This window comes from Notechis scutatus, chromosome 3 (genome assembly GCF_049901735.1).
Source record: "Notechis scutatus isolate UNSWTSFEM ecotype Mainland chromosome 3, rNotScu1.2, whole genome shotgun sequence".
Taxonomy (NCBI): domain Eukaryota; kingdom Metazoa; phylum Chordata; class Lepidosauria; order Squamata; family Elapidae; genus Notechis; species Notechis scutatus.
In genome coordinates, this window is record NC_142011.1 from 65840877 (window position 1) to 65858381 (window position 17505).

At 38.1% G+C, this 17505-nt stretch overlaps 1 protein-coding gene across 1 annotated transcript in view; it reads right to left on the reverse strand.

Annotated features, from left to right (window-relative positions):
- Positions 1 to 8866: 8866 nt before the first annotated feature.
- PLPP3 (phospholipid phosphatase 3) overlaps positions 8867 to 17505 on the reverse strand; it is a 77615-nt gene continuing 68976 nt past the window's right edge. The window contains exon 6 of the mRNA XM_026665934.2: positions 8867 to 10809. Coding sequence (XP_026521719.1) covers positions 10687 to 10809 — 123 coding nt within the window. The 3' untranslated portion in view covers positions 8867 to 10686. The remainder of the gene's footprint in view (positions 10810 to 17505) is intronic.

Consider the following 17505-nt stretch of genomic DNA (forward strand, 5'->3'; position numbering starts at 1 on the left):
CATAAAATCAGCCTAAGAGCAGTTGAAGTGGGAGCTAAAAGAAATTGCTGAGGGACCTTGTTGCAACTTTTTCTGAATAAGCACCTTGACAGAGATGCTTTTTCAAATATAGGTGGTTTTCAACTTATAATAGCTTGCAAGTTATTATGTGAATACTTGACCTTTTAAGACCTTTCTTGCTGCAATTGTTAAGTGAATAACTGCAATTGTTAAATTACCAGATAACAGATAATCAGAGTTGGAAGGGACCTTGTAGTTTATCTAGTCCAACCCCAAGCAGAAGACCCTACACCATTTCTGACAAATGGCAGTCCAATCTCTTCTTGAAAGTCTCAAGTGATGGCGTTCCCACAACTTCTGAGGGCAACTTCTGTTCCATTGGTTGATTGTTCTCACTGTCAGAAAGTTTCTCCTTATTTCCAGGTTAAACAACCAGTGTGGTTGTTTTAAGTGAGCCTGGCTTCCTCACTGACTTTGCTTGCCAGGAGGTGATACCATGACCTCAGGGTACTGCAACGGTCATAAATATGAGTCAGTTGCCAAGCATCTGAATTTTGATCACATGATCTTGGGGATGTTACAATGGTTGTAAGAGTGAAAAACAGTCAAAAGCCACTTTTTTTCAGGGCCATTGTATTTTGAACAGTCACTAAATGAAGTGTTACAAAGCAAGGACTATCTGTAACATCAAGAGCCACTTTAGTGAGTTGCAATACAGTTTACAGTGTGGTACAATTTACAGTGTGACCTTACAGGGAACTACTTTTCTTGTGTCAGGCTGTTGCAGTGTTATTCTCCAATTGGGCAGCATATGGGATACTGGTTCTGGGTGACGGGAGTTGTAGTCCAACTCATCTGTAGGGCGCCAGACTGAAGAACTATAACTGGGAATTGTTCAGCAGATCGCAACTATCAAAACTATACCGCTACCCAATTTTAGTAAGTCAATGATTTGTTCAATAATTTGTAAGCTGCACAGAGTCACCTTATAGGGGAGAATTGCAGCATAGAAATTTAATAAATAAGTAAAGTAAGTCACCTAATGGACATTTCCCTCTCCCCCCCCCACCTCTTCTTTTGGGGGGAGGACGGAGGGATGTATGGACATTTCATTGTACTGATCCTTCCCAGAACTGTCTATTCACTCATCCACCTCTTGCACAACCAGACCACTTGTATGGAAAACAGGCTGCTGGCAACATATGTTTAATGATAATCCATATGTTTTGTATGCAGAAGATAGCCAGTTCAGTCTGCATCTCTAAGTATGTCTGGGAAAGCTAACAGTCTGAAAGCTTAGAAAGCTGCTGCCAATTAAGGTTGCCAGTTCAAAATGAGATGAAGCAATGATATGTCTGTATAAGATTGATAAGTTCTCTGTGATCTGGGAAGGAACAGAGTCCACTTATTATATTTATTTGTTTGCCCAAAAATAATTTTCAGTCAAAGCCACTTGAAGACAGCTTCAGTCATTTGCTATTTAGGCCCTAAGCAACAGCATCAAGAGGCAAGAACTCTCATTAGGTTAATATTCTTGCACATAGTAGTATGGTATCCTAAGTTTGCAGGGAGAGGAGAATCCTGTTTCACATTTGTAGTTTCCTCGGTGAAAGTGCAGCTCAAACTTTGCTAGTGGTGCAGTTTTAGACAAGGGAGATTTTGTAGCCTAAGTCAAATTGTACAATGGAGAAAATCTACAACCTTCTTGTAGCAATCTGCAGGGTAGCAAGGCAGGGAAAATGACAAGGTATACTTGTGACTTCATTATACAAATGCTGTAACTTATGGATTTCTACCAAATAATGGGGCACAAATTCATGATAGCAATAGCACTTAGATTTATATACCACTTTGTAGTGCTTTACAGCTCCTCTAAGCAGTTTACAGAGTCAGCATATTATCCCCAACAATCTGGCTTCTTATTTAACCAACCTCAGAAGGATGGAAGGCCGAGTCAACCTTGAGTCAGTCAGGATTGAACTGCTGGCAGTTTCCAGAATTAGCCTGCAATACAGCATTCTAACCACTGTGCCACCACAAATACTACAGTATAATTGCCCAGGTGTTATTTTGGCATCAACAGGATTTACTGCAAATAGAATTGTTCCTTCCTAATACCAGATTTCACTGTTGGTGGGAATTACAATCAAAACAACTCCAGAACTCCAGATTGCTTATCCCTGTGTTATATAGTTCCATCCTTTATAATACTGCCTGAAGAAAGCATGTACTAGCATGGCATATAGCATGGTTATTTGAGTTGCCACCTGCCCTCCTTAGTATTTACCCAGCTGGTTCAATCTGTCAGGGATGGCATGCTCTGTGTTCCATCGATTAAAATGTTGCCCTCTGTCCGGACCCCAGAAGCACATCTTCTCTGGAGGGGTGCCTGCCCTCTGGAATAAGGGTCCCCCCCAAGATTTAAATGGCCACTAACCTATTGGTATTTTAAAACAGGGATCTCCAACCCCTGTGGTCATGGCAATCAGAACCGGGCCACACAAGTGGCTAGCGTGCATGAGTGTGCGTGCAGCTTTACTTGTGTGAACAGCTTGCGTGTGTGCTCATGCACTCGTCCACTGGTCGCAGAACCATTCCATCCTCTCTCTCTCTCTACACACACACACACACACACTGCAACCAGTCTGCAAAGCTGGTAGAGTTGGGGATTGCTGTTTTAAAAAGCCTTATCTTAAAATCCTGGCTCTTCTCCTAGGTCTTTGGGAGGATGACTCTTGCCTCTTTCCTTATTTTCCTCTGGTTTGGGGTTGTTGTTGTTGGTTTTCTTGCCATTGTTCTTTTGTCTTGGGCTATTTTTGTGTTTTTGTATTGTTCTTTGTTTTTACATGCTTTTAATAATCATAAACTCCCCAGTGTCATTGGAAGTTGAGCAGCTTGTAAGTTTAATGAATTGTTATTATTATTTCTGGGCCCATCATTTTTCCTATTCTATTTTTTTAAAATATTACAACTGACTCACCTTTTGAATTATTTACAATTAACCTTTTGTCCTTTTTTATTTTTAAGCTATCTTTAAAAAAATCTTTTTCTCCTCTTAGAATTATGCCAGATGTTAGCCTTTGCACTGCTAAACAGATCCAAAAGGGCATTCAAAGTCTTTAGCTTTTTTTTTGTATTCCTAAGCAACCTGGACTGATGTATAGAATGTGACAATCCTGTTTGCAAAAGTAAACAATTTATGAAGTTCTTTAGTGATAATGGCGTAATCCATCATTAGCTCTGTCTCCAAATGGATCTGCTGATTCTTGGACAGCTTTCTTGATAGGTATTTACAGAGTACTGTAAAGTTCATTTTAATTTCCTCCAGCTTTGGTCGTCATTGTCACTTCTTTATTTTTATTTAAGAACATGGCACATTTTCAAGGTTATTGATAGAAAGGGAAATCAACAAGGAATCATGGGAAAAGTAGGTGTAGTCATTTCACAAATAGCTAAGCAAAATACCAGCTCACTAAAAAGATCAGCTCCACATGTGCCACTGAATTCCATGTTGGGGTCATTAAAAAAAAATAAATTAAAAATACACCCAAGTCAATATTGCGATTCTTTACAGAAATCTGTTTGTGATCACACTAAAATAAGGTGCAGAGTTTCTGCTTTTAAACAGCAAGAAGAAAATTAGAACAGAAAAGAGCAAAATAAATGATCAAAGAAATGAAAGAACATCTCTTTAAGGTTAAGCTACAATGTTTAGAGCATTTTAACTTTGGGCATATAAATGGGAACATAAAAATGATTCCACATAAGGCAACTGAGTAATGCTTTGAAATCTAGAAGTCTGGAAATCTGGAAGTCCATTGTAAGCAATGAAGGAAAGATGAGCAATGCATGTATTAAAAGGAGGAAGGTAATTTGACACATGTAGAGATTGATATTCAGATATATAAAACATTTTCTCCACTATAAAGAATAGGGCTGTTCTCTAACGTTATTAACAATGCTAACAATTACTAACAGTAGTAGTTCCTCCAACAGCACCTTGTTTCACTAGCAGTAATGCAATATAAATTTCAAGTACAGTGATACAAAAAATTGCATTATGTGTACCTGATGAAAGAATTGGCTGGACGACATTGGAAAACTAAAATCCACTCCAAATCTGAAGGGGGCTTGGTGCTGCTCTCTGAGCTTGTTGTTTTCTTGCAGACATTGCATTACCTAAAGTAGGTAATATCAGCAGTGTTAATTTGAGTAATGAAATGTCTGCAAGAAAACAATCTCGGTGAGCACCAAAGGCCTCTCATTTCAACTGTGAGCTATAAACATTCTCCTTTATTGGTATATCCATTTCTGCCGTTTCCCACTGTGAGGACGGCCCTTCCCAACAAATCCAGCTGTAATTCTGTATAGCCCTAGCTTAGGCCCCCAATATTTCCACATAACTCAGTATGGAATCTTCTGCTTATTATTTCATTCCATAAGGATAACCCCATTGCGGTGATAGATACTGTAATGCTGAAAATTTATATGTAAGTTAGCATCCTTGGGATTATTCAACCCTCTAAATCTATTGGCAGACTGCACTTCATAACACGAGTTTCAGCTTTTTCTCAGTTTACCATTTTTATTAAGAGAATGTATGGATGACTGGCAATGAAGGCACCTAAGACTTTAAAAAGAGTCCCGCTGGTTTATAAAAAGCCGGGTCAGGTTTCAAATAGTGGCCACTGAGAAGCTTTTAGGAAGCTGAGCATTAGAGCATGAAGCCAACTGCATCTGGTATTCTCAAACTGTGGATCAGGGTTATGGCCAATTTAGAGGGGATTCATACTTTTAAAAAAAATCTGATTGCATGGCAGTACAGATAACAGATAGAGTTGGAAGGGACCTTATAGGTCACCTAGTCCAACCCTCCGCCCAAGGGAGAGCTTTGTTCCCACCTTTTTTGGGCTGCGGACTTAAGTCCTGGCAAAAATGGGGCAAATTTAGACAGCTCTTCTCCTTTGCTTTTCATAGGAAAAATGTGAATATTGACAAAAATCCCTCCAGGATTTGTCTTCACTTGTTTCACTGTGTAAAACAAATGGTTGGGATTCTGTGAACTATGGGAACCCTAAGACAGGGATGTCAAACTTTCGTTGAAGGCTGCATCAGGGTTGTATTTGACCTCAGGAGGCTGGGGTGGGCGTGGCCAGCTCAACGTCACTAGTGTTGGGGGCACTTGTGGTGGCCAAGTGCTAAGGCAGGACTTCCCTCCGACCCTCCCTCACTCTCATTATAATCTCACTCCTTCCTTCCTTCCTTCCTTCCTTCCTTCCTTCCTTCCTTCCTTCCTTCCTTCCTTCCTTCCTTCCTTCCTTCCTTCCTTCCTTCTTCTCCCTCTTTCCTTATTTTTCGTCCTTGCACTCTTCCCATCTTTTCTTCTTTTTCTTTTTCTTTCCTCCTTCTCTTTCTCCCTTCTTGGACACTCAAATGCAAAAGGGAAAAAAAATCTTTCTTTCTTTTTCTTTCTTTTGCTTTTAGTTTGTTTTGCTAGCCCTCTGCCAGTGAAAATGGAGCTCGGAGGAGCTGTGCATGGCCCTCCCGAGTTATATTTTCGCTGGCAGAGGCATTGTGGGCCAGTCCTTTGTTGTTTCCAAGGTGGCCCCACGAGCCAGACCTAAGCACCTCACGGGCCGGATCCAACCCGCAGGCCTTGAGTTTGACACTCCTGCCCTAAGATATACAGGTGGTCCTTGACTTACAACCATTTGTTTAATGACCATTCGAAGTTACATCACTGAAAAAAAAACTTCTGTTCATTTTTCACATGTATGACTGCTGCAGCATCCCCATGTATGACCGTAACTTTGTCACTTGTATCCTTACGATTTATACTGTTTTCTAGTATGATTTGATTGCTTATTGTACCCTATGACTATCATTAAGTGTTGTACCTTATGATTCTTGACTCTTGACAAATGTATCTTTTCTTTTATGTACACTGAGAGCATTTGAACCAATATAAATTCCTTGTGTGTCCAATCACACTTGGCCAAAAAAGAATTCTGCCTGCCTGCCTGCCTGCCTGCCTGCCTGCCTGCCTGCCTGCCTGCCTGCCTGCCTGCCTGCCTATCTATCTATCTATCTATCTATCTATCTATCTATCTATCTATCTATCTATCTATCTATCTATCTATCTGTGATCACATGATTAAAATTCAAATGCTTGGCAACTGGCATGTATTTATGTCAGTTGCAGTGTCCCAGAGTCATGTGATCTCCTTTTGTTACTTTCTGCCAAGTCAAGCCAATGAGGAAGCCAGATTCGCTTAACAACCATGTCACTAATTTAACAACTGCAAAGATTCTCTTAACAACCAGGACAAGAAAAATCATAAAATGGGGCAAACGCTCATTTAACATCTGTCTTGCTTTCCTCAGTTGTGGTCCAAAGGTGAGGACTGTCTGCATAAATTAAATTTTAGCCGTAAATCTAGAGTTCTTTTCTTTTTGGCCATGTCTTGTCCCCTATGAAATAATTAAGTTTTATTCATGCGAGTTGGGCTAGGATTTCACATATTTCATTTCAGGAGGTTATGGTATCATAGCATTTGAGATCCTCTGAATTATTCATTTTTAAACTATTCTTCATCCTTTTAGGGAATTGGGAGGTCTCTATATTGTCTGTTCTTCATATTTCTTTCAGATTTCAATTCAAACCAAAACTAGTTTTCAATTTACACTTCTAACAGATTCTACCACAAAACTAACATGTAAATTAATGCAAAACCAATCTTTCTGGATGGCAAATTCTTTGGAAAATTAAAAAAAATAGTATAATCCCACAACTATTTCAGTTTTATATGTTCAAGTTATAGAGATTGGCAATACACCGATCTACTGTATTTTGATGCTGGAAAATCATAACGGACATTTTCTTAGATGCTGATCACAACTAATAATTGCTTAATATCAGATTGTGTTTAGAACTGGGTAAAATAGATATAGAGAATCCTCAAGCTTCTGATATTATTTGTGGTGGTTTTCACTGTTTAGTCTGGTGCTCAGTGCTCTTCTTTAAAACTCCTTTTCTGTACTGACCAAGTGAACTCCAATAAATGACTGATAACACCTAAATGAAATTCACTTTGATTTGCTTTCAGCTTGGACAGAATACATTGTATTCTTTCTGGCTAATGGTTGTATGGCATGTATTCTCAGACTTACAACTACAATTGAGACTGAAATTTCTGCTGAGGTTGGAAATCAAGTTGGACTTGATTTTACAACAATTTTCCTCGTGGTTGTTAATCAAAGCAGTGATTGTTAAGCAAGTCATGTTTCTTAAATGTAAGCTGTTGCCAAGTGTCCAAATTGTGATCACATGGCTATGGGGATGATACAATGGTCATGTGAGTACATGTCATACTGTACTGTAAGTCACTATTTCTAAGGCCATTGCAACTTTGAATTGAATACCTGTTGTATAGTATATCATTGATTTCTTTTGTTAATTCAACATTGTAATGTCACAAATTGGACCCAAATTGACCTGCAGTCAATTTAATGTTTGGTTAGTACATATATGTGACCTTAGATTTCATTTATTTATTTATTAAATTTGTTCACCGCCCCTCTTGCTCTCATGAGACTTTAGGATGGAAATTACTGGAGGTGACTTAATTTAATCCTCAGGTATCAATCGAGCCACTCTGCTTCCCAAACTACTTTTAAAAATGATAACATACTGTATCCTGCAGTGTAAAATTCTGTTCATAACTTTAATCATGCTATTCTATTTCCTCCAATTTACCAAGTTTGGTCTCTACTTGTTTTTCATTTTTCTCTAACAGGCACTCCATCTATCTCTCTATAAAATACACACTTGCACACATGCTTCTATTTTTCTGATTTGTATTTATTTTCCCAAGGCTACTCATAACTCCTGTTTATGATGCCACTTTTGCTACTTAAGCATTGTCATTCAAGCAAGAACACTAAAAATCAGAGAAAGTGGTGTGCATGCATAGAACAACTGGATTTGGTGTAGTTTAATCCATGAAGTAAAAACATGATCTAGACACAGTGACATGAAGCTTTTATCTTCCAAAAAAGGACTGGTACGCAGGTATTCCAGGAAGGAGTTAAGTTAAAAGCTGGGGTGTTTCCTTGATACCATGAGTAACATATTATTAAGTTTTGGAAAAGGCTATGCTTTCATCATATCTTTTCATTATCATTGAAACATAGTTACCATGATTTAAACAAAAAAAAAATTTAACCAGTAATTGTATATTTCTGATCCAAGATTAATGTAAAGCAAGGATGGAGAATTTGCAATACTAAAGCTTTATGGGACCCTCAGAATGATTTCCCATCTGTTCAGTTCAGATCTCAGTAAGAATGAATGATCCCCATCCCTACTCCTTTTCCTGTCGGCTGCAGGATTGGGAGGAAGGAAGAGATAAAGGAGTGGAAAGAACTAGGAAAGAAAAGCAGAATTATTCTGTCAGAAGGATACAGAATAGATTCTGCCCCATTGGGCCCAGTATGTCCCGCTGCTTTATTTCTGTAGGAGATGACCAGATGGCTGAGCCTGAGGGTGGGGTCAAACGTGTGATAAGTCGTGAGTCTCTGTGCGCCCGCAAGAGATCTAAGTCCAGTCCACCTTGAATGCATCTCACTTCCCTTGACTGTCAATTGAGAAGATTCTTGTAGAGAACTTAAGCTTGCAATAAATCTTTATATTCATTGGAACTGCCTGAATTTCCTGATTTTCCAGGCACTTGACAATTCCCCCATCAACATCTGCCCCCACCCTCAAGGCAAGCAGATCCTAAGAATGTAGCCTTTGATAGGAGATCAAAGAAATTGATCCCAAGAAATTGTTATTCTTTCTATAAAGCACATTTATACAACAATATTTTTGCAAATACAAACTTTAATTCTGTACTCTACAAAAAGTCTTGCATATTCTTCTTTTTACAAAAAAGGAGAAAGAAACATTACAAAAATACAGACAATTTAATACAATTTTATATAACTGTCTTTCGTTGTTATTTTCATTAAAATATTGCTACCAAAGAGCTACAATATTTTAATCGACTATATAAAAAAAATTAAACCAATGCTTTCCTTTTAAGCAGCAACATGTAAATAAACACAGGTCAAAACACAGTTTATGATCATAGTGGATATATCTAACATTGTTTGGAAATAATATTTTACATAGTTAATTTGTAATGTTTTATACATTATTTATATAATATTTATATATTTATAGATATTTATATATATAAAAACATAGCTGGCTAGAATTGAAATGATAGGACGGATTTTGCATGGCAAAGATGTGCAAAGGCCAGTCTGCTTAGTTAGCCTGCTCAGTTTACCTCTTAAAATAAAATTTAAACATCTGTCTTTCAGAATTCCCCCTCAAAGGGCAAAAATTAGTTCTGCTCTCATTCATCTCCTTTGCCTGCCCTTGGTTTCTTGAGAGCTGCACCCCAACCTGGTGCCCTTAATGCATATCCTATAACTCAACTCACTCAATTTCATTCAGTTCTGCCAATCATAACGGGAATTGCGGTCCAGTTCACCCCAACAGCAACAAAATGGGAGGAAACGGGCGTAATGAATGGCTATAAATCTCCTGTTTTCTTCAGGGCATGGGAAATTCAAGAAGAGTTTTAACTGAATATCAGGATAAGACGGCTCTGCCCAGCAGTCCGTCACCCACCTGGAGGATTAGTGTTCTGAGTTTCAACCCCAGACCTCATAGTGCTAACATACGTCAACAAGACTGTCCACACACACACAAAAATACTTTATGAGTGGGGACTGTTCAAAATACAGTTCCACCACTAGTGGTAGTGAATAGGAAGGTTTACTGGGCCCTTGAGTAAATTGCAGGCCAGAGATACCATAGGATTATGGACAATACTTATTAAAGGTATTGTTTCAAAATTCTGGATACCTTGAATGTCCTATAGTTGATTAATCCTATCTATTCTCCAATGTTTAGAGATGTATCACTTACGAGAACAAATACTGAATGAATGTTACAAACGGGAAATCAGCTGACTTCTGTTTATCAAGCCAATTTTGTTTATGTCTCATCAGATAGAAAGTGGTATTATTGTTCAGGAGAATGTACAATAGGAAAAAAAATATTTTCTAATATTTTACAGGGCATGCTTCATCTAAACCAAAGTAAGTCACAGTATGGAATGGAAAGAACCCTATATATATATGAGATTATCCCTAAAAAGTGACCACAATCGATGTCAGTGCTTTCTTGTACGTAGTGCTATAATTTAGTTAGTGAGGGCTTGTCTCTATACCCCCGTCCCATTTTCCTAACAGAAAATTACAAATCTTCATAGGAAGGAAGGAAGGATGGAAAACCAAAGAAAACAGAGATGGCCAGTTTCCTAACAATTATTTAGTGTTCATTATAGTATGAACAATTTAGCATTCACTACAACATGAACACTCAGCCAATTGCACATTTAGAAATTCCTGCATGTGTTGACATGTTTTGTGATTGTTGCCTCTGACTTGGCTGAACAACATCCATTTTATGCAAATGTTGTAGAGTAAAAAGGCCACAGAGTTAAGACCTTGCAGTCAGGAAAAAGTCTCTCCCTACATTCTACTGTCAGATGAGATTGAGAGCAGCAGGTAGTTGCTGTCAGCAGTCATTTTGCAAAAAACAAAACAAAATAAAAAGAAGTCAAATGTCTACACCATGTTGTGATGGTTGTTCCTGTCAATGATGTCCACAGGTGATAATATCTCCCTCCGAATGGGAGGAGGCTGCAACACCTTGATTTTCTGCTTGAAGAGGTCCGAGACATAAAAGACCTGTCAATAAAAATAAATACATTTAAAATGAGGGTTTGCATGTTTTACTCCTGCTGCATTTTGTTTTAGTCAAGTCTCTCATTCATAAAGTGATGATACTGCAAAAAAAAAAAAAAAAAATTGCCCAGCTTGGTACTTTTTCCAGGCATGTGAAGTGAACGTTGTCAGAAGAGGCTAAAATAGCTCTTCAGAAGTTATACAGTCCCCAGTTATTTAAGAGAAAAGAATTTGTGTAATGGAGAACAAGCAAGACACATACACAAAAACACACAGAAAATACATTTTTGGCAACTGAAGTCAACACAGCTCCCTTATCTATGAGAATTTCCCATTTCTTGATTTTTTTTCTTCTTCTTCTATTGGATTAGCCTTTCTTCACAATATAATTTACTATTTTAATGTGCTGTGTGGAAATACCTAGGCAAACAGGCTACTAAAGTAAGGAATTCGGGTTTGGTAATGTGGAAATAGTCCAATTTCAACTTTATTTTTCTAAATCATCACACAAAGTCACGCCGTTGCACTCCTTCTGGTAATCCAAACTGTGCTATTAATAAATTTTCCTTAAGAGTCAGTTCTCTGCAATTATTAGTCAGGGACTAGTCTAATGTTTCTCCACTTTTCTCTCCCCTCTCCTTCACCACCTTTTCCTTTCCATTAATATATTAACACTTACTCAGGATGACTGTTCAGTATTTATGGGGCAGCAGTAAGAGAGATTCCCAGCTACTTTTCCCTGAAATAGCCAATGAGGTAAGCACGATTACGGATGTGAAAAAGTCTTCGTTTAGCTATTCACAGAGGCAGCCACACAATGAAAAATCCCAGAGAGGAAACTTTAACATCCTCCTTTAATATAGCAGTTGAACATCTTATCAGGCTCACATAATGGGCGTGCTTTTTCTCTTGCAAAATATTATTCTGAGGCCAGAAAGGAAGAGGTCCAGACAGTGCTTGGTTCTGCAAACAGCAGAATAAAAGTTAATCTCTCTTATACAATAATATTCCAGTCATCAAAATCCTCGTCATATGGATGCACATGTGCACTTATTTATACACTTCTGCTGAAAGTAGAACTTTTTCTACTTTCTAATTTGTGGGCGACTAGACTGATATTGCTCATCAAATACTATGGGGTTAATAAAGAATCAGAAGCTACAATCCGAGAAATGGTGATGACTTATACTATACATATTAAAAAATGGCATACAAGATTGACTGGAGTAGAATGAGAGAGGAAGAGTCAGTTTTGTTCAGATTGTATAACTTCTTTTCAGGACTAGGTTCCATCTCTGCCATCTTCAGTATGCCAGCAAAGTATCATTCAATGCTTTCCCAAAGTGAGAAATCACCAAGTACATTATAAATATAAGAAATGGTTCGTTTTATGGATACAAATGTTAAACCGAGATTTCTAATAGTCTTATAATAGTTCTGCATCTACACATTGCACTGAAGCATAGCTACTTCACTGAGGAATTACACTTTTTTGAGAAAAAGGGACAATACAAGCAAAAAATCATAGTTAGATTGTAAGATATTTTTGAATGCTTTCCTCCTCACTGCCATCCTAAAACTTGTTTGAAATTAAGTCAAATTAAAGACCAATTGTACTTCCAGAATGTTTTTCCTTTTGCTTTTGAGAAATAAGTTTGCTCACAATATCCTAAATGCTATTGAAGAGAGCATCAACTAGCTCAGTGGCAGAGAAACTTTGTAAGAAAAAGATCTGTGAACTCAGAGTCACCCACAAAAGTTAGCGCTGACTAAATTCTATTGAAATCAAAGCACTTACTCATGACCACATCTGCCTACTTACTTTCACTAGTCTGTATGCTATACAGTATTTATACATATATATCCTGCCATTCATACAAGTTACTTGTGCTAGACAACTCTGATAGATCTGCATTCTGTTTCCTCCTAAAGTTGTTAGAGCATGAACTGAAGTTTGTATAGGGCATATATTCAAAGAGTGATCAACTCTCACTATTGGTAACTTCAAAAGAGAACCTTGGTACTAGATAATTAATGAAGCCAAATGCTCTTTATTGTCCTATTTATGTCTTTGTGCTATTAGCATATTTTGTTTTTTTCTAGATTTGTAATCGGAAAAGGTAAATTTCATTCAAATTATACCACAACTGTACTGTATGTGCACAACTGTAATAGCCCTGGTGGGGCAGTGGTTAGAATGCAGTATTGCAGGCAAACTGCCAACAATCTGGAGTTTGATTCTGACAGGACTCAAGGTTGATTAAGCCTTCCATCTTTCCAAAGTCGGTAAAATGAGAACCCAGACTGTTGGGGGCAATATGCTAACACTTAAACCACCCAGACAGTCTGTAAAGCAATATGGAGCAGCATATAAGTCAACGTACTATTGCTATTTATATTCCAGATCAAATGCTGCTGTAGCTTTTTTGCAGTAGATAGCTGAAGGCCTGCCAAGACTTCATTTAATCTCATATATCCACATTATATATCCAAAACTCCATGACAGATCAATTTGTGGCAGGAGGAATCATGTTCATGCAGTGTAAATGACCGATGGAGAGATTAGATTCTATCTGGCCCAAATTTTATAAATGAGTAAATTATGGATGGGGTATCATCTTGGCTGCCTTAGCCTTTGTTCTGCAGCTCCTGGTTTTGTGTGGCTTTAAATTAGATACTGGGTAGCAATAGCATTAATTCTCTTTTAAATTGTATTTTGCTTTAGTGAAGACTTGGGGTTATACAGACACATACAGAAAGTAAAACATGACCTTCTAAGGTCATGGAAAAGTTCACACTTTGTATGTGGAATGCCAAAAACATGAATCAAATCCACAAGGTATTTTGGATTGAACTTCCATTTCCCGTGGAAGGTGCTCTTTGCCAATAAAAATTTGCTATACAAAGTCATCTGAAATAATCAGCAGATATTTTTAAAAAGTTTTATTGGATCAAGAGTACTTAAGGAAATATCTGGAAATAGTCTAAGATGGAAAGGGAAATGGATTCAGATTCATGATCTCCCTAATTTTGGAACCACATGGGTAATACTGTCTGAATCTAAAATGTATTTTGGTTTTAGCAAATCTCAGTGTCACAGAGAATTCAAGTATGTCTCAGCTGTTGAAATACAAATTTTATATTGTTTTTATTTTTCAGTTGGGGAAATCAATCGAACAATCAATTCCACCTATTACTAGATGGTTTCAATACCAACGAGACAAATTCAAATGCTAGGACATTACAACTTTCTGGTTGAAAAAATATTATATAATGAATAATAAATCACTAGACCTGTATCCTATTTATTGGCTTAGCAATATGTGAATAGAGACTGATTTGCATGTGACGGATGGATGGATTGACGGATTACATGCCATCATTGTTTTTAATTATTACCTACCACATAGATAGATTTTTCTCCATACCAATCAGTCCCTAACCTGTTCTTTCAGGTTTCCCAACAGTGTACTCATTGCTACTGTGATTGTATCTATCCATCTTGCTGCTGGCTACCATTTTCTTTTTCCTTCTGCTTTTCCTATTTTTAAAGGAGGGGTGTCAAACTCAAGGCCTGCGGGCCAAATCCAGCCCAGGGGGAACTTATATTTGGTCCGTGAGGTCGCCCTGGAAACAGCAAAGCACTGGCCCATGGTACCAGAGAAAATAGAGCGGGGGGAGTGTGCAAGCTCCATTTTTGTTGGCAGAGGGCTAGCAAAACAAATTAAAAACAAAATAAAGGGAGAACTATTTCCCCCTTTGCATTTGAGCATACAAGAAGGGACAGGAAAGGAGAAAGGGGAAGAAAAAGAAGGTAAGATGGGAAGATAAGGAAGGAAAAATAAGGAAAGAGGGGAAGGAAGAAGAAAGGAGAATGAAGAGGGAAGGAAAAAGAAGAAAAGGAAGGAAGGAGATTATAAGGAGAGTGAGGGAGGGGGTCTGAGGGAAGTCCTGCCTTAGCACTTGGCCACCACAGGTGCCCCTGACACAAGTGACGTTGAGCTGGCCATGGCCATGATCCACCTAGCCCCGCCCCTCAATGAAATCAAGTTTGACACACCTCTTTTAAAGCCCTATAAATGATCAAATCAGACTTCTGACTTTTCAGTGACAAGACTATAGTGTGTATTGTCTCAAAGCTCCTGCTGTTAAAGTGACTTCACAAGCCAAGCATTCACCACTGAGCTGTGTATATCAGAATTCTTGATTTGTTCCTCCAAAACATTCTAGAAATCCCAAGCGGAAATGATCTGTTTATTTTTTTTTACTTTAGAAGATAAGTCAAAGAATTTCAGTCTGGATGTAAATTTTAGCTTTTGCTTGAGGGAGATTCTTTTTTTTTCCGGTGGGGGGGTGGGGGGTGGTAGTTTAGCAACTAAATAAAAGTCAATTGGACGGGCATAGTGCAGCAGGGCACTGTAACACAAGCAACAACAGAACTCTTAAGGTGACAGTTCCACTTCAGTGCACAGATCTCATTCTTTATGCAGCTGAACAATCACAACCACCACAAATCTATTATAAATGATTCAAAAACTCTTTCCATCAAACCCACCCTATGACAAAGGGTTATAGAATATTAAGCCCATATATCTGGATGACACCAGACTGACAATGTCCAACACTGGGGATGAGACAATTAAGAGTGTCAGATTTCACTTTACTGATTGATTTAGAAAAATAGGGAGAAAGTTCTTGAGTTCAAAAATCTTCTGCAAAACATTTTGCGTATCAGTTTCAGGCTGGGAGTAGGGTGAGAGGGACAGAAGAAAAACAGGGCAAGCAAGAAGTAGTTTGGCTATACAGACTTTTACCAACAGGAAGGAAAAACAGTAAGACAGCCAGTTCTGTACATGGGTCTACCTCCCAGTCAGGATTAAAAAGAATTATCAGTATAATTCTGTATAATTCTGTTATACAGAAGCTAAAGCAGACCAAGGGTAGACTCACAATCTGGAACTAGAGAAATCCATTTAAGGCATATAAATAAGTAAACATACAATGAAAGAAGTAATAATCAGTCTTCAATAACCATAAACATTGATGAGATGGGTGGCACATAAATCAAATAAATACATGAATCAAATATTATTGCTGCAAACACTGACAGATTCAGTAGCCATGAAACCATGGGAGGCCCTAGAAAATTGCTGACCACCCCTCTTCTCAGTTTCCTTTTCTTTGGTCATGCCTGTCATTGCAAGGATGGGCAAATGGTGACAAATGCTTTCTCTGTATCCTGGCTCAGGCTGATGCATATAGAAGAGGAGCTGGCAGGGTAAAAAAAATGATTGGGGTGAAAAAGGAAAGAGCCACGCATATGCTTGATATTGAACAGACAGCTGTTTCCTCCGGCCTCTAGCTCATCATGGGAAAGTCAAGGCAAAGCAGCCAAACCCTCTTCTGCCTCAGTAAACCAGGCCATCTGTTAACTGCTCAGGAAAAGTATGTTGGATTTGTAACTTGCCACTGCACAGGAAACAGTGAAACTGTCCATCTCTTCTATTGTCTGCCTAAAGCTGTTCACTTCTGTGCCATGAGATCATCAATAATTCACCATTATTCATAATAATTATACCTTGAAGTCTACGCTTCATCTAGGACAGAGAACAAAATGATGATTTTAAAAAAATCACCACCTTTTTGAGACACCCCAAATCTGCTGCCTTACAGCGATACTGATAAGGGGTCCTAGGCCTCTGTTCTTCTTCTAGAGGACAATTGGTATCTATTAAGCATAGGATTATAACTAGCCTTAGTTACCAATTCCAGGTACATAAATGCAAAATGGTAATTCTTCAAGCTTTTAGTTAATACAATAAACTCCAGAGAGGAAAGAAGGGTGATGATGCACACACTTGTTAATCAGAGTTCTTGATTTAGTTTGTTATATGAACTTAACCTGGTTCAACTATTTAAAAATAAATAAATGAAAAAGTCTGAAATTAGTTCAATGACACATACAATGCTATCAGTTACAAACATGATATGAATGTTTACACAGCTGCATTCCTTCATAAACAGTTATGGAAAATGGGAATCAAATAATTCGGATTGTTGTGTCTGTGAGGAAATTGAATATTTAAAGAGATAATTGCAGGAAACTAGAAACCGAGTTAATGGAAGAATGGTAGAAAAAGCAAGGCATATTAATCATGATAGGAAAAAAAACTGAGATATATAAAGTATTTTTTAAGTATTTGAAAGGATGCTACATGAAATGCAATATCTCTCTTTCCTCATTCCTTAGGACAGAGGTGGGAAACTATGGCTTCTATGACTCTCAGAATTCCCGAGCCAGCAGGATTGCTTTAGGAATTCTGGGAACTGAAGTCCACAAGTGATAAAAGGGTCATAGTTTCCCACCTTTTCCTTAGAATATAGGAGTCTTAAACTCACGTCGTCATGGCGACATTATGTGACATTGGGATTTCTCCTCCTTTGCTAAACTAGGTGTGGGCATGGCTAGCACCTGACGCATATGGCCCATGGCCGGGAATATGACAGTCCTGATATGGAATAATGGATTTAGTAACAGGAAGTCAAATTTCAATTGTTAGGGGGAGGAGAAACTTTCTTATCAATAAGTGCAATTCAACTATTAGCCAAATAACTGGTAGACTCCTATCAAGTAGACCTAAAAAAAACCATCATGGCTCTTATTTCCTGCTCAAAGCAGCTGCAGCAAAAAACCAAAAC